Here is a 27,196-nt window from a genome sequence, read left to right as displayed (position 1 = left end):
TTTTGAGCAGCATTTCCTCACAGTTTGTCTTTTCTGTCCCGAAGAAAAAGCTTCTCGATAATAAGTGTTATACTTTGGAAAACCAAACCAAACCAAACCACAGATTTCCTTAAAATACCTTTGTTTATTAACTTGAAAACAATTTATTTTGTGCTTCCTGTTACTGAATGGCACAGTACTTTGCCATGCCTTGACTGTGAAAAAAGAAATATGGAACAGTTAAGTAATGAGTCTAGGCACTGTGTGTGACTGAGTGCCCAAATCAACCAGTGTCAGAATCATCCAGGTAGAACTTTATAAAATTTTATTCCAGACCTGTTAAATTGAAATTGCTGAGAGTGGACCCTGGAATTTTTTATTTTTAATAAGTTTCTTGGTGATCCTTCTGCAGCTCTCTTGTTACCTGTTGAAGGATTCTCATTTGCGAACCACTGGTATGGACTATGAATATATAGCACTTACATAGATAGGGATGTCTCTGTATAGTGTTTGTATTGGGTTGTGCCTTGTTTAAGGCTCTCTCTAGAGGAAACTGGGCCTGGCATGATTCTCCTAGTCCAACCCCACACTATTATGTAGAATATATGCAAACACACACACACAGACAGTATGGCAAGGACCTTATTGACCTTGCTTATTGATAGTTGCTAGTACTTAGCACATTGTCTAATATATAGTGTTGATTCCTAATACATGTGTATTGTGTGAGTGGACTACTAAGAGCAAACAAGTAAACCAAATATATAAAAATAGAGAATGGAGAGAAAAGGCTAAAATTCATAGGATATTAATCTCTATCTAAAGTTAGCTATAATCTAACTGTAAGTTGGCTGGTCCATATGATATATAGATAGGTGCGAATAGTTCTCTTTTCCACATTAATTCTGCCAAGAATTACACATCAGCCCATCTTTAATTTCCTTCCACTTTCACCTGTGTATTCTTTACCTTTAGGGCTTCCTTTGGAGGGCAGTAGGTAGTAAGCTCACAGGATTATTTTTCTATTTAAGAGGTAGATTTGCATAGAAATACATCTGCAGCATTGCACATGAAAAAGCATAAAGGATTATTTTCTTACAGGTATGTATGTAGTAGTTAATAAATATTAAGGTTGTATAACACTTTAGGATTTCTATAAGGAAAACACTTAGGATTTCTGTGAAGTACTCTCAGAAAATTTTTTAGAAAAGTGGGACCTTGTCTGAGTTCTCTGGAGAAATATACTTTGCATAAGTAAGAGAATTTTTCCCAGAGTTCATCACTGTCTTTTCTTTTCTTCCCCAGCTTTATTAAGATATAATTGACAAATAAAAATTATATATATTTATGGTACAACATGATGTTTTATTATAGGTATGTACTACAAAATGATTAAATTAAGCTGATTATCTATTACTTCACATATTTTTTGTGGTGAGAACATTGAAAATCTATCTTAGCAATTTTCAAGTATATAATACATTATATTAACTGTGGTCACCATGCTGTACAATAGATCTCCAGAACTTATTCATCCTGTCTACCTGAAAGTATGTACCCTTTGATGAACATCTCCCCATTCCCTCCAAGCCCCCCACCCCAGCCCCAGGCAACCATCCTACTCTCTGCTTCTTTGAGTTCAACTTTTTTAGATTCCACATATAAGTGAGATCATGCAGTAATTATCTTTTTGTGCCTGACTTACTTCATTTAATATAATGTCCTCCAGGTTCGTGGTTGTTCTCAGAAATGATAGGATTTCCTTCCTCTTTAAGGCTGAATAGTATACCATTGTCTGTGTGTGTGTGTGTGTGTGTGTGTGTGTGTGTGTGTGTGTGCATGTGAAGAAAATGCCACATTTTCTTTACCCATTCATCAGTCAATGGACACTTAAGTTGATAATGTATAAGCTCATCACTTTCTTGAAACCCCTTGATATAAACAAATAACAGTCAACACAAAGTACTATTCTTTTTCTCTCAAGCAGTTTCCCTAGAAATGTAAGCTTGAAAGCTACATAGTCTGTCTTCCCAGCTATTGCAGGCTATGGTTTTATTAAATGTTTTGCCACTGGATTACATACATCTTAGATTTTCCATTTGAAAATAGCTGTTCCCTTGCTGTCTGCCTCCAACTGATAAGCCACTGTATATATAGATATCTGTTAGGGCCAGTACATTAAGATACCAATTTCTGAATTGGTTGGAGTAATGCTTTTTGCTATACAAATAAACATTCAAACTTCAGAAGCTTAATATAATAGAAATTTAGTTTTTAATCACATAACAATTAAATTGAGGGTACTTTTGATCTGCTTGCTATTTTCTCATGTAATGACCCATCTTGTGGCTTTGCCTTACCCTAAGACCTTGGCTGTCCTCTTCACATGGTGGAAGTTGAAGAAGAACAAGGAGAAGGCTTATCTATTTCTAAAAAGCTTGGACCTAGAATTGACATTTAACATTCTTGCCTACATTCTGTTGCTAAGAACTAATCACATTCCCTCAACTAAATGCAATGATTGCTTCTTAGCAACAATTCTGTGGGGAAGGGAAAGCTGAATTGTGGTGGGCAGCTATCCATTTCTGTGTCCCTCCCCACTCCCAACTTCTCTCTTTCCCTTTAAAAAAAGACTGTGTGACTGAAATTATTATGCTGGAAATAAAAATTTAGCAAAATTAGAAATCATCTCTGCCCTCATGGATATTTCATGGTATGGAAAAAGATATTAACAAAATCATAAAAATTCATACATACCTGGAACTGCCATGAATATTATGGAGGACATACATAGTACTTTGACATTAGAGGATTTGACCTGGTCAAGGAGAATGGAAAAGGTATCTTGAGAACCTTGAGCTCTGAAGATGAGTAGAAATTTACTACATGAAAAGGGGAATGAAGAACCTGTGCAAGGGAAGAGGAGAAATAACATGAAAGTTCAGTGGCTAAGCAGCTAAGAAACCAGTGCTTCTAGAAGTGAAGACATGAGTAGGTACATGATATAAATTGAGGCTGGAGAAACAGATAGGGATCAAATCTTTTAGGCCATGTTAGGAATTTTGTAATTATCCTAAGCACAATGGGAAGCCAATTAAATTATTTTAAACGGTCAGATGGCATGGTTAGATTTTGAAAATATCACTCTGGATTGTGGTATGGAAAATAGATTAGACTGGGAAAAGAGTGGATACTGGTAGACATGTTAGTAGACTGTTAAATAGTCAAGGTACGAAATAATGATAGCTTGGATTGGGGTGGTAGTAATGTAGGTTGATAGCAGTAGAGAGCTTAGACAGATATTTAGAATTTTATGTTGGTAGAAAAATAGACTTGATAAATGGAAAAGACGTGTCACATGACAATATTTTGATCACTGATAGACCACACATATGATGGTGGTTCTGTGAGATTATAATACCATATTTTTACTGTACCATTTCTATGTTTAGATACACAAATATTTACCATTGTATTCAGTATAGTAATAGGCTGTACAGGTTTGTAGCCAGGAACAATGGGCTATACCATATAATGCAGGTGTGTAGTAGGCTATACTATCTAGTTTTGTGTAGTACACTCTGTAATGTTCGCACAATGATGAAATCACCTAACTACATTTCTCAGAATGTATCCCTGTTGTTAAATGACACATGAATGTACTATGTTCAAATAGAGAAAGACTTGTAAAGATATTCCGATACCTATAGTAATTTAAAAATTAACAAGATCCCAACAAAAATATCACTAGGCATTTTTTTATTCCAGGAACTAGGCAAAGTAATAGAATACTTTGAGATCAGAGAGCATTGAAAGATGGTTAGCTGTGCAGTAGTAAGAATGATTCTTAGATTTCTGATTTTTGCAACTCAGTGTTTGATGACACCATTTATTGAGATAATAACATGTGTAAGGACTAGTTTGGAGTTCACAGAATTCTAAATTCTTCTGTAAATTCCTGTTTATCTTGTTTAGGCTTTGGAGAATCTCTGATAATGGCTTTCAGTTCAGAAACAAACTGGAGCTTAAAAATCAGTCATATGGCACTTGTTCTATTCTGAAGGGGATTAACTTTTACAAGTTATTGAGCTTTTTTTTCAGGCAGGTCAGATGAGAAGGAAAGCAGGCAGGAAGGAGGATAGGGGCCTGTTGGTAATGGAAGAGCATAGGACAGGAGATAAGGAATAGTGGGATAAATGTTGTTTCTTTCAAGTTGCAATGTGAAGGCATCTAAAAAAAGATGGTTTTAAATTTTCATATTTTCTATTTATTTGTCTTGACTAGCAAATCTTTTAAGGAAGCAATTTTTAGAATCAATTTTTTAAAAAAATTTTGTCATAGCCATTGGGAAATGCAGGCCATTGGATTTGTAGGATTTTGCTCCTTTTCATTCTTTCAAGTGTCCAATTTTGCTCATATAAAAAAATTCTCTAAAGTAGCCACTGTGATTCAAAAATATCCTTGATGAAATTATGCTGCTTAGAAAAATAAATGTGTAATTTAAAATTATAGTCTGAATACATGTAAGAAGCTTGAGTCTAATTTGGAGGGGGCATGGACCTAACCTGAAACATACCCATAAGAATTTGGCAATTTTGATCAAATGTATTATTTGTACACATTGTGTCTTTGGATCTCAACTTAATGGTTGGTTGTCTCAAATTGGATATTTGATAAATCTGCAATTCTAGAAGGATGGAAGGTTAGGAGGCAATTTCTCACAGAGATAATTTCCACCATGAAGAAAACAAGAAAAAAACTGAGGAAAGTTTTTGTAATATTTTGACAAGTGACCCAGAGCAAAGTTTTTACTATAAGGATGATGGTACAATGAGAACTGCTGAACCTGTCAGTTCTGGGGCCTGACTCAAGGATGGATTTTAGTGGCTTATGCCCACTTCCCTAGGAACTTCTTACAGATTCACCACAAAAAGTGACATAGAGAGGTATATATTGATATTAATATTGTTAGTAATAAGACAGATTTCCCCCTAGCATACAAGTTTTCAAATCTGATCAGATAAAAAAGAAAGATTACTATAAGTGTTCTACATTCCTAGAAGACAGAGTAACTTAGCATTTGGGAGCTCAACAACGGCAAATTGAAACTCAGACTCCACACCAAGTCACATATACTTTACCATTGCAGTCAGAGAGACCTTTGAGGACAGAGGCTCAAACAGTCTCAGAGGAGTCTGCTGTTTCTAAGTTGAGGATCTTAGCTGTGGCAGCAATGGAGTCTTTTGGATCTTAGTGGACTTTTAGGATTGTCAGCTGCCAGTTCACCAAATGTCCATCACAATAACTGAATAATCTGCTGATATCAAGCAAAGTTGAGTTTGTGACATAACAAAGTAAAGGAGAGCACCACCTTTACAGTCTTAGTATTGTCTCTGAAAGGGGAAGGTTAAGGGCAGATATTGATAGGGTTTTGGGATCTGGGTTTAAGTGTTTTAAGGGAGGGCTTTCAACGTAGGAATCTAGTCAGCAAAGTTTGTGATATAAAAGTTTAGGATTAATGAACATAAAGGCCAGGGTTTTAAAGGAAGTAAATAGTTTGATAAGTAAATAGTTATTCGATAAGGGATTTGTCCAGTTGAATGATCTGTTGTCCTGAGAAGGGGACTGTTTGCCCCTTCAGATTAAGAATCTATTGTTTCGAGAAGGTAGCTGACTGATGATTGAGCAGTCTATCGTTCAGGTAAATGACTTAAGGGAAGGTCTTGAAGAAATTAATGAAGTTATTTTTTATTTGTAGCTTTTATTTTTCTGGGCAGGAATTTCTTGAGGAACTCATGAAAAAGTCATGTTGAAGTAGGTGGGCTTTAGTTCTTTGTTCTGATAGTTAAGCTATATGAATGCAGGTGGTCTCAGTTCTCATGTCTCACTAAAGTTATATATGTTTTTCCATTATAGTGTTTACATTATTTGTTAGATTTATTCCTAGAAACCTTATAGTTTGTTCATATTACTAATTGTCTTTTTTGTAAAATTATATTTTGTGTTGTTTTACTGATATATTTTTCTGAAATTGATTTTTATATAACAATCTTGATACAGATTTTCTTAAATTTTTTATAGAGGTAAACTTACATCTTGAAATAATGAATTTATTTTTTCCTTTAAAATTATTTCTTTGTCTCAGCTTACTAGGATCTTCAGTACAATGTTGAGTAAAAGTGGTGATAGTGGATGTGGCAGAGACATTTGTTACTTATTGGCTATTCATGTGCTTTCCCATATTTCAAAGCCCTCTTTCAGGTAGATGGGGCTTAGTTCTAGCCAATGGACTGTTAGTGGAAATTATGTGGACCCCTTCCAGGGTAAAGCATAAGAGTTGCTATAAACTCTCTCTTTTATAATGACAATGAGGCCTCATATTCTATCTAGATGGTACAGTTATAAGTTGTTCAGCATGTTCCATCAGCATGGGTCCTCAGGCAATTTTGCGAAGTGTAATTTCTCTTGCTGAACTGCATTACTATATAGCAGAAAGAAAATGAACTTTTATTATGTTAAGCTACTGATTTCCAAACTTAATTTGCTACTGCAGCATAGCCTAATATGCTGTAGCATAGTCTGATATAGTATATATTCTCTTCTTGCTCCTCCGTGACAGGATCATATGTAAGTTTTCATGAGTATGATTGTTATGTGTAGTAGAGTTTTATATATCCTTTAGCAAGTTAAAGAGTTCCCTTTGAAATTCTTTGTTTGCAAAGAATATATATATTTTTAAATCATGAGTGGATGTTGAATATTGTCAAATGCTTTTTCAGCATATGTTGAGGTGATCTTTTTTGGTAATGAATTAATAGATTTTCTAGTGATAATCCTTCCATGTATTATCTGAATAAACTCAACTTGATCATGTCATACCCTGTTATTTCTTTTAATATTACTGAATTTAATTTGTTAATATTTTTAGTTATGATTTTTTTCTCATATATGGCCACAAATGAGGTGGCCTAGAATTATCCTTCTACTTTTCTTTGAGTGGTTTTGTAGCATTGTTATGATCACATCATAAGTTTAGTTGGGAATGTTTTCTTCTTTCTCAGAGCTAAGTTTGTTCCTTAGCTCTGTTTATTGGATTATTGGTAAATCAGACTGTGAACCCATTCTCTGTGAGACCTTTCTTATAGAAATCCTATGAGACCTGGGTTATGTGAATTTGTCATTTGTTTCTGCCATAGGTATATCATATGTCACTGGCCTGGGACCCCCACTGCTTAATAGCTGTTTGACTTTGCTTCAGTTTCCTTTCCTGTAAAGTATAGATACTAAAAACACCTACTTCATAAGGTTAATGTGATAATTAAAAAAGTTATTTATATATAAGTGCATAGAACAGTGGTCTAAGAGGGAAGATGTTTTGCCTCCTAAGAATTGATATATTTGAAAATTATTTTCTTATTGCATTATTTTAGAATGTTTTCTAACTTCCATTTTAGTGTAAAGAAAGTATATGTTCCTTAAATCAGATAGTGAGTATATGGATTTTTAAATCAGATAAGATAGAAATTGATCATTCACTTGCTATAGGATTCACTAGGGAATGTTCTTAGCAATATTGAGAAATTGATCTCAGTTGTCCCTATTTCTATCCCTTTCAGAACCATACTTTCTTCTTAATGTCCTATATAGTGTGCTTATATTGAACTTCTTTCCTATAGTCCTTATTCTCAACTACTTCTCAGCTAGTTCTATTTGAATTATTTGTATTTATTTTTTTACTCTTTTGCCCTATGATGATGGAGAAATATTAAAGCATGGTGTGGTATCAGGCCCTAAGTAGGCTTTCAAAAAAATGTGTGTTGAATTAAGTGTATTTTTTTTGGTTTCTATTACACTTAGTGGTTAATTCTTCTATCTAGTAATTTGACCTTGAAGTTTCATAAATATAAAAATTTCATTGGCCATTATTATGATTTAACTTAACCACTTTTATATAAGTAACTTTTCAGGAATCTTATTTTATAAGTGTGGTATTACCAAACCACTAGGTATCACAGATTTGAAAACTATGTCACTAATTACAGTGAATTTAGTGTATGAAATTTCCTTTTTTGCTGTAACAGTTTCACATTGGTTTAAAAATTTTAGATTTTTTTATCTTGTTACATTTTAGCATTTGCGATATTGAAACTGTTATATTTGTGAGATCATCGAAAGGCATTTAGAAAGCTATTTCCATAAGTGTAAAACAAAAAGCCTCTTCATGCCGAAATATAAGTACTATAAACATAGGAAAATTATCTTTCATGAGGCTAGCTTTCTGCTAGGTGTTTTCACTAATTTTTTCTCATTCCATTTTTGTGTCAAACCTGTAAGATTATTTTTTCAATTTATAGGTAAAGAAACTAAAGCTTCAATAAGATAAATTACTTTCTCAGGGTCTCATAGCTAGTGGGGACTTGAACCCAGGTCTTTGAACTCTAATCCAGTGTTATTAAAGAGTCACTCAAGAAATATAACTCTATTGTGATGATCCAAGAGATAATACTCCATTTGGCTTTTGGAAGGGAATAATAACCTAAGGGAAACTCAAAAGAGCTATGGAAAAAACTTTTAAGCTAAGGCTTAAGGTTAAAAGTTTGAAGTAGATTCTAATCAAAGATCTACCCCCTCATTACATCTTCCAACTCCTCATTTATATATAAAACTTTCCAAAACAAGCACAAACTCTGATTCTATGGAAAGGATACATTCCAGCTGTGTTCCTTTGCATAATTACATATATATATATATATATATATATATATTTCTGATTTCCCTTTTTACTGTTTTATCATTACTTGCTTTTGATGTTTCCCATTCTAGGTTGTAACTTCTTTGAGGTCTCTTGTTATATTTATCTGTGATTGTTGTTCTCTACCTTGTTCAGTACTTTGTATAGAGATGCTTAATAAATTTTGAATATTACATTTAAGGTTCTCTTACAGTGTGTACTTCCTACCTCTGTCATATTCTCCATCACTCTCCTAGAGAGATAGCCAAGTGATCCTAGTCATTGTTAATCTTCTTGTGTGCCTTATTCCCAGTTTGAATGGCCTTAATTCTCATTTCCTCCACTTATGGCCTTGATTCCAATTCTACCTCCTCCATGAGACCTCCACCGTTCAGACCATTAGAAGTCTTTCACACCTTTGAATTTCCTTTTGCAGTTGTTGTCACTGGAACATTTTTTACATTTTAGCATATCTTATTGTCAGTTATCTTTTTGTTTATGTCCTGTCTCATCTGGATTGTGAATTTAAATTCCTGTTCCTCTTTAGATCTGAATATTAGCTAACATCTTCAAGAGATTCTAAGTGAATATTCTGATAGAAACCCAGTGTAGTCACCTCAAAGAGGTTTTATTTAAAGCATTGTTCACTAGTTTGGAGAGAAAATTTAGTAGACAAAATTGAAGTAGTCTGCCAGCCAACATGACTCAATTAGCATTGAAATTAATGAAAAAAATAATCTCTCCACTGTAAACCAAGTGGCTCATATTTGGATACAATTCTAGAAACAACACTATAGCATCCCCACCCCTTTTCTGTACAGCTTGACCATATTTTTGATATTTACTGTGTTTTTGTTTTGTCTCTGTGTATAGCTAACAATGGAGCAATTTTCTTTTCTTTCTTTTTTCTTTTCTATTCTTTCTTTCTTTGTTATTTCAGTATACTATAGTAGTACAAATGTTAAGGTTATGTATATTGCCCATGACCCTCCCGCCTCAAGTCAGAGCTTCAAGCGTGACCATCCCCCAAAACGTTGCACATCTCACTCATTATATTTGTATATATCCATCCCTTCCTCCCCCCTCCCACCTGCCCGACACCCAATAAATGTTTTTCCTGTATGTCCACTTAGGTGTTGATCCGTTAATACCAATTTGCTTGTTTTTCCAATCTTGAGATACTTCACTTAGTAGAATGGGTTCAGCTCTATCCAGGATAATAAAAGAGGTGCTATATTACCATTATTTTTTGTGGCTGAATAGAACTCCATGGTATACATATACCACATTTTATTAATCCACTCATGTATTGATGGGCACTTGGGTTGTTTCCACATTTTTGCAATTGTGAATTGTGCTGCTATAAACATTCAAGTGCAGATGTCTTTTTTATAGAATGTCTTTTGTTCTTTTGGGTAGATGCCCACTAATGGGCATCCTGGATCAAATTTTAGATCTACTTGTATCTCTTTAAGGTATCTCCATATTGCTTTCCACATAGGCTCAACCAGTTTGCAGTCCCACCAGCAGTGTAGGAGTTTTCCTATCTCTCCGAATCCACACCAACATTTATTGTTTGGGGACTTTTTGATAAAGGCCATTATCACTGGAGTTGAGCGATATCTCATTGTGGTTTTGATTTGCTTTGCCCTGATGATTAGAGATGTTGAACATTTTTTCATATGTTTGTTGACCATTATTTTGTCTTCTTTTGAAAAGTTTCTTTTCCTTTGCCTTTCCTTGTTCATGTCCTTTGCCCATTTTTTGATGGGGTTGTTTGATTTTTTTCTGGCTGATTTTCCTGAGTTCTAAATAGCTTCTAGTTATCAGCCCTTTATCAGATGTGTAGCTGTTCCTGAATAGACCAATATCAGGTACTGAAATTGAAACAGCAATAAAAAAACCTTCCTAAAAAGAAAATTCCTGGACCAGATGGTTTCACACCCAAATTTTACCACACCCACAAGGAAGAACTGGTGCCTATCCTGCAGAAATTATTCCACAACATCAAGAAGGATGGAATACTCCCCAACACATTTTATGAAGCGAACATAACCCTGATACCAAAACCAGGAAAGAATGCAACAAAAAAAGAAAACTATAGACCAATATCCCTTATGAATACAGATGCAAAAATTCTCAACAAAATCCTAGCCAATGTAATCCAGATGCTTATCAAGAAAATAATCCATCACAACCAAGTGGGCTTCATCCCAAGGATGCAGGGATGGTTCAACATACGCAAATCTATAAATGTAATTCACCATATAAACAGAAGCAAAAACAAAGACCATATAATCCTGTCAATAGACACAGAAAAAGCATTCAACAAAATTCAACACCCCTTTAGGATAAGAACACTCAACAAAATAGGCATAGATAGGGCTTACCTAAAAATGATACAAGCCATATATGACAAACCCACAGCTAATATACTGAATGGGGAAAAATTGAAAGCATTCCCACTTAGAACTGGAACAAGACAAGGTTGCCCACTATCTCCACTTCTATTCAACATAGTGCTGGAAGTCCTTGCTGCAGCAATCAGACAAGAGAGCGGAATTAAGGGCGTCCAAATGGGAGCAGAAGAGATCAAACTCTCACTCTTTGCTGATGACATGATATTATGCCTAGAAAACCCCAAGGATTCAACCAAGAGACTCCTTGAATTGATAAATGAATTTGGTAAAGTCTCAGAATACAAAATCAATACACAGAAATCAGAGTCATTCCTATACACTTAAAGCAGTAGAAGTGAGAACCAAATCAAAGACTCAATTTCCTTCAAAATAGCAACAAAGAAAATAAAGTACCTTGGAATATATTTAACTAAGGAAGTAAAAGACCTCTACAGGGAGAACTATGAAACACAGAAGAAGGAACTAGCAGAGGATGTAAACAGGTGGAAAAATATACCATGCTCATGGGTCGGCAGAATCAACATTGTTAAAATGTCTATACTACCCAAAGTGACCTACAGAGTCAATGGAGCAATTTTCATTCAATCTAGATCATATATTTCTTTTTGTTCAGTTATTGGGGACTGTAATTGAACCATTTGAACTATATACTATTTGGTTCTAGAATGGAAGCTTGATTCTCTCAGCCGACTGCTGGCTTACTATTTATTGTTGTAACACTGGAAAGCAGTGAAAAATATAGTAGTGTTGAAACAAAAGCTGTGTTGAACTGATATTTTAATAATGACTTACATTCATTGTATAATCAATTTATACATGTAGATAATATATAAGGTAATTTAAATAAATTATGGAAGATCTATAAGGTAGCTATTATTATCTTCTCTTTACATATAAGGAAAATGAGTCTGAAAAGAATTAGGTAGCTTTCTTAAAGGCCAAATATTTAGTTTATAAATGGCACTGCTGGAATATAAACTCTTAAAGGCAGCGACTTCATTTTGTTCACTATTGTAGTCCCAACCCTTAGAACAATGACTAGACTTCAAATATTTGTTAAATGAATCCAATTCCTCTCTTTTCATTCTCTCTTGAACTAAACTATAGATTTTCACTCTTATCATTTCATCAAAGCTACTCTTGTTAATGTTCCTAATGACCTCATTGTTATTAACATGCAAATGTTCATTCTCAATCTTTTCTAACTTGACTTAACAGTTAATCAGCTCCCCCTTCCTTGAAATATGTTGTTTACTGACTTCCAAAAACAACACATTGCCTTGTTTCTTCCCCTTCCTCCTCGGCCCCCTCTCAGTCTAATGTTTTCTCATTTTCCTAGCCTCAGAATGCTGGAGTATTCCCAGGGCTCCTTCTTCAGATGTTTTCTACTTTCTATTTATGCTCACTTTCATTGTGGTATCACCCAGTGCCATGTCTTTAAATACAATTTAGACTGTAGTAATTACCAATGCTTATCTTTGTCCTGGACTTCTCTTCTGAACTCTACTTTAATATGTTAGATGATTAGTAGATTGATATGTGATGAAGCTTATTATTATGTCCAAAACTAGACTTACTCTTCTAGAATGGAAGCTTGATTCTCTCAGCTGACTGCTGGCTTACTATTTATTGTTGTAATACTGGAAAGCAGTGAAAACTCTTCAGTTGAAAAGGTATAACTAATTCATACAAACTCAACCCTTCTTGTTGACTAGGCCAAAAAAACCTTGGCATCATCTTTGACACCCAGTATATTAGCAAATCCTGTTAGCTCTGTTTTTCAAATGCTTCCTGAATCTGATCAGTTCTCACCTCTGTTGCTATCAATCTGATCCAAGCCAGCATCCTTTTGCAGATTTTGTTGTGATAGTTTCCTAGATGGTTTCCCTGTCACTGCCCTTGGCTCCTTTAAAGATTGTTTTCAACATAGTAGCTAGGGATCCTGTTTAAAAAAAAAAAAAAGTCAGGTGTATTTTTCTCTGCTCAGATAGAAACCTAAATTCGTAAAACTTAACTTTTTGACCTAATTTCCTACTACTCAATCTAGCCTTCTGGCTTCATTGCTATTAAATAATATCAGTCATGCCTTCTACCCCACCCCTAGGGTCTTTACATTTATTTTTCTCCCTTTCTGGGATACTCTTCCCACAGATGTCTCCCTGATTAAGGTCTTGTGATCTTTACTAAGGTCTTCAGATCTTTACTAGAGTGTCCTCTTCTCCATGAGGTCCCTACTGACTGTCCCATTTAAAATACAGCTACTTCCATGCATACCTTTCCCATCTCACCCATCAGCACTTCTTACCCCATTTCTTGTTTTATTTCTTCCCCAATTAATTAAGATCCTTTGACATACTCGTATATTTTACTTATTTATTTTAGTATGTGTGTATTTTAAGTTCTCTCCTGACTAGTATATAAATTTTACTAGAATATTAAGTTCCACAAGGGCAGGAAATGTATTCATTTGTCTATCCTGAGTTATTTGTGTGTCCACCCCCAGAACCAATGAACCAATGAGTGATTATTAGAACTAGAATTTGAATCTAGATCTGTTTGACCTTATAGCTAAACTAGGCTATCATTTGGTTTATGTGTATATGTTCTTTGTTTGATATACACACACCCCTATGCCAACCCACCCATACTCAAAAGCCTTTCAAATTGATAAAGTTGTGTAACTTTTATGCATGAGTAATGAACAATCTGGACATATTTAATCTTACAGTGATAATGACTACAGCATTCTGAAATTTACCTTCAAATATAGCTATGGCTTATATTTGTTTTATTACTTTTATAAAAGTTGTATGTGTATAATGTTACTATATATAATGTGTTACTATTAATATATATTCTATGCATATATGTGTGTACATGTATATATATAATATATATATATACATATATATATAATTTTTTAAAATAGGTTATCAGGACACCCCATGGGAGAGACTTCGATGACTCTTTGGAAAGATGTGAAGAATATTTGAGCCCAAGATCATGTAGCAAGCCCCAACATTCAGCGAGGACCTTACTAGTCCATTCAGCACCCTCAACAATGCCGAAGCATTCTCCAAGTCCTGTGTTAAATAGAGCTTCTCTCAGGGAAAGGTAATAAATAGTCTCTGTTTTTGTACTCATCTTTTGAATAATCAACATTAGAAAGGGAAGACAGAAGTTATTCATGTGAGCTGATTATTTGTAAAGTATAATTTGATTTTAAGAGGCTTCCTCCTTAAATTGTTTTTGTTTAGAATATACTATATGTTACATAATGTTAGATATTCCTCACTAGCCCAGTTCTCTAGAAATGAGTTTATTAACCAGATATGGGTCACGTTAACCCTAATTAAATATTATGGTTCTTAAAAGTGAAATATACAGTATATGATAGTTTATTTTAGCAGATTCATAGAGATTTAATGTTGTAGACATGCCTAAAGTATAAAAATGGCATAAGTATTTTTCATTTAGTCATAATGGTGATTTATATATTGTTGGTAAATGGCATCTAGTTTTCTCAGATAACCTTCCCTCAACTCTCTAAGAGAATCTTAATCATGAGAAGATTCCAGCTCTCCCTCTAAAAAAGTTTTGGCAACCGAAGTTAGATACTTATTATGATTTGGATGTGAAAGAAATGATTCCTTTTTCATATTTTTAAACCTCTAAATTGGAAATTCTTTCCCTCTGTCATAAATAGTAACATAGAAAAGTATGATTGTCATAAATTGAAAAAAATCAATCCTGGTTAAAAATAATTATAGAAATTTGAAAACCTCAGAGATAATACAGTGAACAACCTGTAAATTAATCTGTATTTATAGATGGTATCAAAAAGCTAAAGTAAGTACACGAAATTGCTACAGCGTATTAAGGCCATCAGATATAATTAACAAAGATTTAATTAACTGTAGAGAGTATATCAAAAGTTCAGCTCAAAACTGATGATTTGAACAAAAGTGTGTTAGTTTGGATGCTTTATTAAAACACCCCTATTCTGAACAGATAGGTTTGCCTTTTTCTTCATTACCTTTATAAGCATTCAGAATGGATATATGGAGGCATGTTGAAGACCCCAATTCTGAAATATGTAATTTTTATTAATGTTGCTTCTAGTCCAATAGAATCATGCCTAAGAAAATCATAGAATCATTGGCATAGGTGCACATGCACACACACACTTTCTCTCTCACACACACACAAACACACACTTTAAAAGTTTAAGAGAAACTTTTTTTATTATTTCAGCATATTATGGGGGTACAAACGTTAAGGTTACGTATATTGCCCATGCCCCCCTTCCCTCTCCCACCGGCCCAACACCCAATAAATGTTATTCCTATATGTCCACTTAAGTGTCTAAGAGAAACTCTTAAAGAAGGGTTTTTCTGCTGAAGTTTACTAATTTGTACCTCAATATCAGGTGATTTTCACTGATTTCCGCATCTGCTCAGATGTTCAGACATATAGTTGGTACCACTTTCTTTTTACTTACTTTTAGAATTAAGCTCTTCTGATTTTGTTGATTGGGTCCTTTACCATATCTGTATGTTTTGCAGGTTTTTTTAACCTATATTTCTTTGGATATGTTTTTATATTTTTATTTTTCTACCTTTTCATGTATTTTGTAGACTTTCCAATTGTAAATGTATCACTATAGTACAATACCAATTTTGGTCCTGTGTTACTTTATCCTTGTATACAATTTTGTTCCAGCTATTGGCTCTTGTCTAGATTAACACATTCTCCATTTAGGTCATATTAAAAAATTCTTCTTTGAAGGTAGCTAAAGTCAGCTATTTCTTTATTCTTATTTTAGTGTGGGAGATAGCTTAGAGTCAATAGAGGCATTTGCACATTGTTTTCACTCAAGGTAGTAGATAAGTTTTGTTGGAAAGAAATGAGTGATTGTAATATTAAACATTACCTATTTTACCTATAACTTTAAGAAGATTAGATATTTATAAAATAAAAGAATATAATGATAATTTAGTTTTGAATTCATCTAAATAAATTACTTAACACTTTATTATGTACTTTCTAAGGCAAGCATAATAAACTTTTTTATTTTCACTGAGGCAGAATACCTCCACTTCTATTTTCAGTGTATTTTCTAAAAAAGATCTAGATTTAGTCTAATGAAAATAAAATCTTTAAGACACACTACTAGGAACAAACACATTTCATTATTTTCAACACTCAATACCACATCTTTAAATATAAGATGTTCTCTAAAAAACAACAATCAATCAATCAATAACATTCTCTATCTGGCTTTTTCTAGGTCACTGAGCAATATTCTTGCAGGGTTTTTATACGATTTATTGAAATCAGTAAACAATTTAAGCTGATGTAAATGTAGATTGTATGTCCCAGGAAAAATTGGAAGTTTTGCCTGAAACCTGTCTGACAGAACATATAGCTGTAGGAGTTTACCTGTTTAAATATTCATTGCAATTAAATAAGTTTACTCTAATATTGTGGTAAAATGCTGACTCCTTAATCATATATGTGAATAAACAGATTTTTAAAAATATTACCAGTGACTTAAACAAATGAATCCTTTATTTATAGTAAAGGTGCTTTTTGCTTTGAGCCCATTTGAAAAATTCCCCCAATAAAGTTAAAACATCATAAAATAGTTTCAATTTTTATTGTAAGCGTTATATTTCAGGAGCGGTTTTCTTCTCAATGTATAAATATTAATATTGTGATTTAAAATTTATAATAAGCTGTAGAGTTATTACTAAAATTAGACTAAGAAATACTAGCCAATCTAACTAAAAAGGAGCTGATATTCTTTTGAATCATGCTTAAAGTTTTGTTTTTGTAAATGAAGTTAAAGATTGGTAAGCAAGCATTCCTTATACCACAGCACAGACTAGTGGATCCTCTAATAGTATTATTGAAGAGATCCAGTGGATCCTTGGAGCTACATAGTTGCATCGCAGATTTCCAAGATGTGCTATATATATTGCACATAATAAAGTCTGCCAATATATTTGCATAGGTGCAGTAGGACTTGCTTTTATACATTCAGGAGATTAAAATTTAGACATACTTGATTATCCATTATTGATTATGTTCTTTAAAGTAGGTTATATAAACCATTTATACTGCTCAGTAGTTTATACTTTGCTTAAACATATATAATTGTAACTTTTAAGAACAAACAAGGAAGAAAAAAGGCATAGGTTTAAGCAACATATCCACATTTTACCTATTTCTTTATAAAGAAATTATCAATAACACTTCATATATAGATGTATTATAATTAGAGATTTTCATTATTATATATAATAAAGTAGCTTAATTATACTAATGTCAATTGTGAATTTGTGAAGGGCGTAAGAAACAAGAATGGATGCTTTTTTTCTTCTTTGACATCATTTCAACCCTTAGACTCTAATAAAAGTCATATTTTATTTCTTTGTCTTTTAAGTGAATTTATCTCATAGCAGAGACTAGAGAGGTGATATCATCTGTGTTAAGGGACAATTTAATTTCTGTGGTCCTTTGTATTTTGAAAGAAGAACATGATTGGATTCTAAATAATATTTTCATCTATTATACACATTGTTTCATTTTGTAAAAGTAGTTTTGTTTTTTGTATGCAGAAAGGAATTTCTTTCACATAGTTTGAGAGTATGATTAAAGTACAAGAGAATAAGAACTGATTTTAAAGGCAATGTCTATGTAATTGTGTTAATATGAAAATCTATATCTTTAATTAGAGATAAAGCTCTAAATAATTATGTATGGAAATCACTAAAATGGTCAGATATATAAGTATGTTCTCTCCAATGTATGCCAAACTTTATTAAGACTATTTTTGAACATATTGTGAAAACTTAATAGTATAGCTGAGAATTAGTACCTGATATTATGTTTCCCCCATACTTAGTCAAAGGAAGAAAATATGTTATTTTTATCTTATATATATTTTCACATAAGGATAAGGAAAAAAATGACTTTCAATATCTTGTTTTTGGGAAATTAGAAAGATTTCTTTTCCTCTCCCTCATATTACCTTTTTTGTTTTTGTTTTTGTTTTTTTTAATGTCTACAGGTTCCATTCTGATTGGTGTTCACCTTCAAACTGCGATGAGATCCATGACCGGGTAAAAAATGTCTTGAAATCACATCAGGCTCACCAGAGACATTTATATGTTAGTTTCTGAAATTTTCTCTTGAAGGCTATTTATGACAGGGCAAGAAAACCACCTCAGATGCGTAAAGCTTGCAATATTTAGTCACCGAGAAGAAAGAAAAAAGAAATTGATGGTTTTGTCGACGGCAACATATCTTAACTTCCTGCTTGACCTGAGTCACACAAAATGTTTGACATAGAGCATCTGAACTATAAACAATGTTACTGATAATTATCTTATAAAGAGTCAATATGGCCAGGCACATTGACTCATGCCTGTAATCCTAGTACTTTGGGAGACAGGAGGATTGCTTGAGGCCAGGAGTTCGAGACCAGCCTGAACAAGAGTGAGACCCTGTCTCTACAAAACTAGAAAAATTACCTGGATAGGATGGTGTGCATAGTCCCAGCTACTTGGGAGACTGAGGTAGGAGGATCACTGGAGCCCAGGAGTTTGAAGTTGCAATGAGCTATGATTAGGCCACTGCACTCCAGCCTCCCAGATTTCCAGCCTTGAACATCCTGGATGCAAGAAGTTCTTCAACCTCAGCCTCCCCAGTAGCTGCAACTATAGGTACATACCACAATGCCCAGCTAATTTTTAAATTTTTTTGTAGAGATGAGGTCTTACTATACTGCCCAGGCTGATCTCCAACTCCTGGCCTCAAGCAGTCCTCCCATCTCAGCCTCCCAAACTGTCAGGACTACAAGCATGAGCCACCACACCTGGCAAAGATTTTTTCATAATTTATTTTCATTTTTATTAACTTGCTATTCATTTTTCCATTATTCTGGGTTTTTTTGTTTTAAAGTATTTCTTTTATGACTTCCCTAATAATATTGGAACATGAAATCATTTAAATTTTTTTAAATGTGCTTCCTTTTTTGCATATCTATGATCATGCATTTTAATTCTACATACATGAAACACACAAGAAATTATTTTTATTCATATAGTAACGTTTATTCATTTTAATCACATATTTACCATTTTTCTTTATTCCTTCCTGCAGTTCTCTTTTGTCATCTGGACTCTAGAATCATTTTTCTTCTAGCTGAAGAATTCTCTTTAATAATTCTTTTTATGTCAGAATTCCTAGATAGGAATTCTGATTTTGTTTGTTTGAAACATCTTGGTTTTACTTTTCTTTTGAAGGATTGTTTTACTAGATAATAGAATGCTATATATATAGTTATTTTCTTTGGCATTTTTTAAGCCATTCCATTGTCTTCTGGCTGCTTTTGTATCTTGAAAAGTCAGCTATTATTCTGTTGAAGTAATATGGGTTTTCCTCTGCTCAGTTGCATGTAAGATTTGCTCTTTGACTTTGTGTTTTGTAGTTTGACTATGATATACTTACATGTGGTTTTCTTGATTTATTTTTCCATTAAGTTTGCAAAAATTACGTCTTTTATCAGTTTTGGAAACTTTTAGCCATTCTTTCTATAAATATTGCTTCACCCCAATATCTCTTTGTTCTTTCTCTGGAGCTCCAGATTACCCGTTTGTAAGATCTTTAGGCTGTGTCTCATCTTTAGGCTTATATTTGTATTTTTCATTCTTTTTTTCTCTCCAGTTTGGATATTTTCTTTTAAACTGTCTTCTTATTTGCTAATAATGTATTCTGCTATGTTTACACTGAATGTTAAAACTATTTGAAATGGACAAAATCTATGAAAGATATGTACTGCAATAAGTAACTCAAGAAGAAATAATCTCAGTGGTTGTATATCTATTTAAAAAATTGAATTTTTAGTTGCCAACTTTTTAAAAAATGAAGTCCCAGGCCCAGATGTTTTCTCTGGTGAATTCTACCAAAACTTTAAGAAAACATAATACCAGTCTTTCACACTCCTGAAAATATTAATAGAAAGAAAACTTCCAAAGTCATTTTATGAGGTCACCATTTACTGTAATGCTAAAACAAGACAACAACATTACAAGAAAAGAAAAATATAGACCCATGTCCTTCATGACCACATTTCAAAAGTCCTCAACAACATATTAGCAAATCAAGTCCAGCAGTATATAAGAATGAAAATATGTCATGATCAAGTGGATTCATTCCAGAAATGTAATGTAAATTCATCATATTAACAGATTAAGAAAATGCATATTTCTTCTCTGTGTGGTTTAAATAGACACAGAAAAAGCATCAAGCAAAATTCAACTGCATTCATGATAAACACTCTTAATAAAGTGGATGAGAACTTCCTGTGAGCATCTATAGAAAACTTATAGCTAACGTTATACTTAATGGTGAAAGACTGAATACTTTTCCCTAAATTTCAGAAACAAGGCAGAGATGGCTTCTCTCACCATTCCTTTAACATCACAATGGAAATTTTAGACAATGTAATAAGGCAAGAAAAATAAAAGGCATAAAGATTAGAAAAGAAGAAACAAAACTATATTTGCAGAAGATATTATTTATGTAGAACATTTCAAAACATCCTAGAAATAGTAAGTGAATTTAGCAAGGTGACAGAATACAAGAAAAGTTCATTTCTTTGCTATATACCAGCAATGAGCAATTGGAATTATAAATGAGAAAATGTATACCCTTTACAATAGGACCAGTGCTTATTTAAAACTCTAACAAAATATGGTGCAGGATCTGCATGCTGAGAACTACAAAACACTGCTGAAAGAAATCAAAAAAGGAGAGGAATAAATGGAGTGACATATCATGTTCACAGACTAGAAGAAGGATGACAGTGCATTTCATAACAATATGGGTGGAACTGGAGACTATTATGTTAAATGAAGTGTCAAAATGGAAAAACAAACACTACATGCCACTCACTATTAAAATGGAACTAACCAATGAGCATGCATGTGCACAGAGGGAAGTGTGTAACTCATTGGAAATCAAACAGGGGAAGGAGGAAGAAGGAGGACAGATGGGCGAAAACTACCTAACGGGTACAACGAACACTATCTGGATGGCAGGCACACTTATAACCCTGACTCAATCGTTACAAAAGCAATCTATGTAACCAAAAAGCATTTGTACCCCCGTAATACTATGACATAAATTTTTAAAAAGAGAAACAAAAAAAGCCAATCATCAAATGTTTTCAATATATTGCAAGCTATGTAATATCAAGCCAAATTATGAGTTTTAACCCCATTTCATAAACATGGATTCCTCATACCCACTCTCATACTCTCATAATCACCAACATGAAAGGAACAATTTGAATTACTGAAATAGAGGTGAGTGATAAACAGTATGTCCATTGCAGTTGAAACTATGTTCACTCCCTAATTCTTATTATCTGTTATTCAGTGTGTTATTTTGTTATACACATGCCCTGAGGCCAAAACCATGAAAAGAAACCAAATTAAATAGGCAAGAAAAATGTCTTATTCCCAGCTTGCAATGCTATTTTTCTTTTTATTGGAATCAAAAAGACTGCCAAAAAAATAAATAAATAAAGTGAAGAGAGGGGAGAGAGGGACATGTCAAAAAGACACGGGAGCCAATCTGAATGAGCCCCCAGTGGCCAGTGTTGGAATAATAAAGAGCAATAGTATTGGATTATGATCCAAAGAATAAAATAAATATCCAGAGTCCATACTGATATAAATGAAACAATGAATAACTAAAAGTGAGTATGGACAAATCTTCATTACAGAATTTTGAATAACAATTGTGAATATTGTGCCTCCTCCAGCAGATGGTGCTCAATTTCTATCCTGCTTGAGTGAGTATTGGAGTGAGGCTGGACTTAGTGACTTGGTTCTAATGAGTAGTGCATGAAAAGGAAATCTGATAGACATCATCTTAAAGTGATCAAGGTTAACATCACTACTGATAACTTATGTTGATATCATGTATCCCTTGATACCATGTGATATAAAGGGCACTTCTCTGGCTTTTAGGGTATTGATCCCTAAAAGCCATAACCTTAGTCCAAACATGAGGAAACATTATACAAGACCAAATTGAAGGACTTTCTCCAAAATACCTGATGGATACTGTAGTAAATTGTCAAGGTCATGAGTATCAGGGAAGGACTGAGAACTTGTCACAAATTGGAGGACAAGTGGTGACCAAATGCAACATGGTACTCTGTATTGGATCCTGGAACAGAAAAAGTACATTATTAAAAAGACTGGTGAAATCTAAATAAATTTCACACTTTATATAATAGTATTGTACCAGTGTTAATTTCTTAGTTTTGTCAAATATACTGTGGCTATATATTAACATTGAGAGAACCTCAGGGAAAGGTGAAGTCTGTGTACAGGAACTCTATACTAATTTTGCATGTTTTCTATAAATATAAATATTCCAAAATAGTTATAAAACTGTTGAGTTGTTAATTTCAGCCCTTTGAACTTTTAACTAAGAGTTGGTGTGATTCCAGGCCCCTTCCCTCTTCCTTGAGACAAGACAGCATAAAACTTTCTTTCTCTTGGAAGCTTTCTGCGTAGCACTTTGTCCTGTCACTCTGCATAGTTTCAGACATTCTGTAAGTATCTTAAGGAAACACTCAGGTCAGTTTTGCACCATAGTGTCTGGTGCAAACTCACTGGATTTTGGCCACTCAGATCTTTAATTTGGTTCATCTAGTTTAGTGACCCTCCCCAAACCCTGCTGGTTTCTTTGTCCTCCAGCAGTGGGCCTGTGGTTGAGTGAAGCATGGATTCTTGACATTTTGTTCTGTGCTCAGAATCCACAAATGCCCCCAGGAGTAAATCAGCTGTAGACCATTAGCTCAGCTCTCTGTGGTATCTCCTCAGGAATCTTGGTACCACTAATACTGTTGTTTAACCACTTCAGTACAGGCTCACCGGCCCCAAAACCTTGCCCACAGCCGGCACTCATAGTTCGCATGATAGCTTGTGTTCTGCATTGACGATGAATCCGTTTTGCTCTTGTGTGATGAGGAAAGCTTTAAAGCACTGAAAGCTTGTTTTACTTTACAGGCATCTTTACTTGTAATGTAAATCAGAATAGTCAACATATACATATATGTTTTTATTGTGTTATTTTTAAATGTTCACAATTTTATTTTGATAAATGAAAAATTAGAAAAGTCATATCACAGCTGTCGGCTAAAGTCAACGCTCGACTGTGCGCCTTCATATCACGGCTGTTGGCTAAAGTCGCTGTGCGCATTCATCGGTGGACATTCATACCGAAGTGGTTAAGCAGCTTTCTAATGCCTTTAAACAGCAAAAATTTATATATGTAAGCAAACTACTTCCTATTCAGAAGTGGAAGACTTTCACATCACTTTTTTAAATTACCTTAAATTTGTGTTTGCCCCAGCTTGACTTTCTTGAATAGAAGATAGTACTATTGTTCATGCTGGCTTACACTGGGCAATAATCTCAATATCTTAAAATGTTTTACATTAAGAGAAACCTGAGCACAAGCAGTTATTCATGTTTTTCTGCCTATGTTCAATCTTATTTATTGAGAATTTTTACCCATTATCTGCATGGTCTGTACCTGGCTCTCTGCAAAACACTGGGGATATTTTCATTTCCTCTTTCCTGCCTGCCTTTCCCTGCTTCTATTAACCACTCTTTCTACTCTCTACTTCTATAAGATCAACTTTCTTAGCTTCCACATGAGTGATAAAATGCAATATTTATCTTTCTGTGCCTGGCTTATTTCACTTAGCATAATGTCCTCCAACTTATCCATGTAGCCAAAACTGACAGAATTTTGTTCTTTTTATGGGCAAATAATATTCCATTGTGTATATATACCACATTTTCTCTATCCATTCATCTATTGATAGACATTTTGATTGGTTCCATATCTTGGCCATTGTGAATACTGCTTCAAGAAACATAGGAGTGCAAATACCTCTTCAACATGCTAATTTCTTTTCCTTTGGGTATATATATATACACACACACACATACATACACACCTATTGCTGGATCATATTGTAGTTCTATTTTTAGTTTTTTGATCAACCTCCATACTATTTTCCATAATGGCTGTACTAATTTACATTCCCACCAATGATGTATAAGTGTTTCCCTTTCTTAGCATGGCTCCATAGTAGAGCCAGAGGTGACCAAAGCCACATTAACTTCAATAACTCATTGAAGTTGCCACATGTATCGTAAGGAAGGTGATTGGGATAGCAATGCAAAAAGCTGCTCAAGTGAGAGTGACCAGATTTGTTCTGGATCCTTATTTATTAAAGTATTTTAATAAGTGAAAAACCTACTTTGCTCACCATGCCTTCAGTGGTACACAGTGGGAATATTGTGCTTCTCAAAGCTTTACCTGTTGGCCGGGCGCTGTGGCTCACGCCTGTAATCCTAGCTCTTGGGAGGCTGAGGCGGGCGGATTGCTCAAGGTCAGGAGTTCAAAACCAGCCTGAGCAAGAGCGAGACCCCGTCTCTACTATAAATAGAAAGAAATTAATTGGCCAACTGATATATATATAAAAAATTAGCCGGGCATGGTGGCGCATGCCTGTAGTCCCAGCTACTCGGGAGGCTGAGGCAGAAGGATCACTCAAGCCCAGGAGTTTGAGGTTGCTGTGAGCTAGGCTGACGCCACGGCACTCACTCTAGCCTGGACAACAAAGCGAGACTCTGTCTCAAAAAAAAAAAAAAAAAAAAAAAAAAAAGCTTTACCTGTTAATATATAAAACATGTGAAACATGAACCAGCTGAGATCATTTTCAAAGTTGGAAAAGTCATAGATCCAGTGACAGGAAAACCATGTACAGAAACTACCTACCTAGACAGTCCAGTCAATTTGGAAACCACCTATCTAACGAAACATCTGGAAGAACTCAGTATCTCTTTAGCATAGTGAAGAATTGGAAGAAGGAGCCTAAGGGAAATATTTACAAGTTTGCTTTATGGAAAAAGAAATTTTTCTAAGTTTCATCACTAACTGTGTCTAATTTCACATGGTATTTATGAAATAGCTAAAATTAAATGAAAGTAAGGACTTATAATTTTTCATACAGGTTTATGATCATGTTTCAGATTTTCTTTTCAGTGAAGATACTTTCATGTTACGTTAAGTGTGCCTAGCAGTCTACTGCATTATTTTGTAAACTCGTGGTTTTAGAAGGTATATATATTTTTTCATTCAAAGGAATCTTGAATTTATCTTATAACCATTATTTTGAGAGAGGCAAACCTTTTGATATAAACAAATAAGACCACATCAAGTGACTATTTTTAGTGATATATATTCAAAATAAATTAAAATTTTTTTCTCCAATTCCAAAGGGAAATATTCAACAACCTGTGGTCAGACTTTTTTCAGATAAGCTGTATTAATAAGAATGATGACATGTAGGAGATAAAATTTAAAAATTCTGTGTCACTTTTCTTATACCGTAGGCTAGATTAAATAGGCCTGAATTCTTAAAATCTGACACATTAAGTTGTGAGATATCTCACATGTGCATTTGTCGCTATTCATTAATAAACTGTGATAACTTAGATTTTGATCCAAGGAAACATTGAGCTATATATATGTTTTCTGGCACCTAGAAAGAGACTTGGAGCATATTTTAACCTCACCTAATATGTGTATTGTGTAAGCACATGGTTTCAACAATGACCACAGGCATTGCCCAGCTTTATCAGGGCTCACAGTCTAGTGGGGAAAGTGTGTACAAGTGCTTTCATGGCAAACAGGACCACGTGGGCAGAGGAGAGATGAGGATAACTTTCCAGGAAAGATGAGATGGTGCTAGAACAGAATGTTAAAGGAAGACTCTCTGGGATAATAGATGAGGGTGATAGAAATGCCATTCCCGGCAGAAGGAAGGGCATGTATAGTCCTCAAAGTGTGAGATAAAGCATAACCAGGAGTTCTAGATGCAGATGAGGATTGCTGGGACATTTTTTTTTTTTTTTTTTGAGACAGGATCTCACTCTTTCACGCAGTCTAGAATACAGTGGTATTATCATAGCTCACAGCAACTTCAACCTCTCAGGCTCAAGTGATCCTCTTGCTTCAGCCTCCCAAGTAGCTAATACTTCAGGTACACACCACTGTGCCAAGCTAATTTTTTAAATTAATTTTTGTAGAGATGGGGTCACACTATGTTGTCCAGGCTGGTCTCGTGAGTTCCTGATCTCAAGCTATCTTTGCTGGGACATTTTGAACAGAGGTGGAACTCAGAAAGAAATAAGCAGAATTGCTTATTGCTCTGTAAGCAATAATGTATTATTTAAAGTTTTAAAGAGAATGATAAAATTAGATTTGCATTTCAATAAAATGAATGGCATTGTAGAGAATGGAGTAGAAGGGGAAAGATTAGAGGTGGGGAGACCAGTTCAAAGACTGGTTTTAAGACTTAAACTGTGTTGCACAGGGAAGAGAAGCGATTGGTTAACTGATGTTCCGAAGAAGTGGTAGGTGAATGAAAGGGGAAGCATCTTTGATTGTCTAGGTCTCTGGCAGGTGGGGCTTTGTGTTACCAGTTATCCTGGAAAGGTTCATGCAGAGCATCTTAGAGGCATCTATAAGTGGGGCTTCCAGCAGATGATGATACCTGTGCCACCAGCTCTGGGACAGAGCCTAAGCCATTTCTAACATATTAAAGGTTTACATATACTCTGTAAAAAGATTATTTTTCAAAAAATTAGTTTCCTTTTCTCTGGATCCTTGCTAGCATTTGTTATATTTTGTCTTTGTGATAATAGCCATTCTAACTGTGGTAAATTGATACCTTACTGTCATTTTAATTTGCATTTCTCTGATAATTAGTGGTTTTGAACACTTTTTCATATATCTGTGGGCCATTTGTATGTTTCCTTTTGAGAAATGACTGTTTAGCTCCTTTGCCCATTTTTAATCAGGTTATTATTTTTATTTATTTGCTGTTGAGTTGTTTGAGTTCCTTGTATATTCTGGATGTTAATTCCTTGCCAGATGAATAGTTTGCAAATATTTTCTC

The 27,196-nt window shown here is 34.2% G+C and overlaps 1 protein-coding gene across 2 annotated transcripts in view; it reads left to right on the top strand.

Moving 5' to 3' along the window:
* SPATA6 (spermatogenesis associated 6) overlaps positions 1-27,196 on the top strand; it is a 108,068-nt gene that overhangs the window by 66,274 nt on the left and 14,598 nt on the right. Inside the window, exons 10-11 of one of the 2 annotated variants that reach the window (XM_012776126.2) lie at positions 14,060-14,244; positions 18,206-18,257. In XM_012776126.2, the coding sequence (XP_012631580.1) occupies positions 14,060-14,244; positions 18,206-18,257 (237 nt within the window). Of the gene's footprint in view, positions 1-14,059; positions 14,245-18,205; positions 18,306-27,196 lie in introns of both variants that reach the window. The other variant, XM_012776125.2, reaches the window with a different exon arrangement.

Source organism: Microcebus murinus, chromosome 2, assembly GCF_040939455.1.
Source record: "Microcebus murinus isolate Inina chromosome 2, M.murinus_Inina_mat1.0, whole genome shotgun sequence".
Taxonomy (NCBI): Eukaryota; Metazoa; Chordata; class Mammalia; order Primates; family Cheirogaleidae; genus Microcebus; species Microcebus murinus.
The sequence above is the reverse complement of the archived record's forward strand: the minus strand, read 5'-3'. Positions and strand labels throughout refer to the sequence as shown.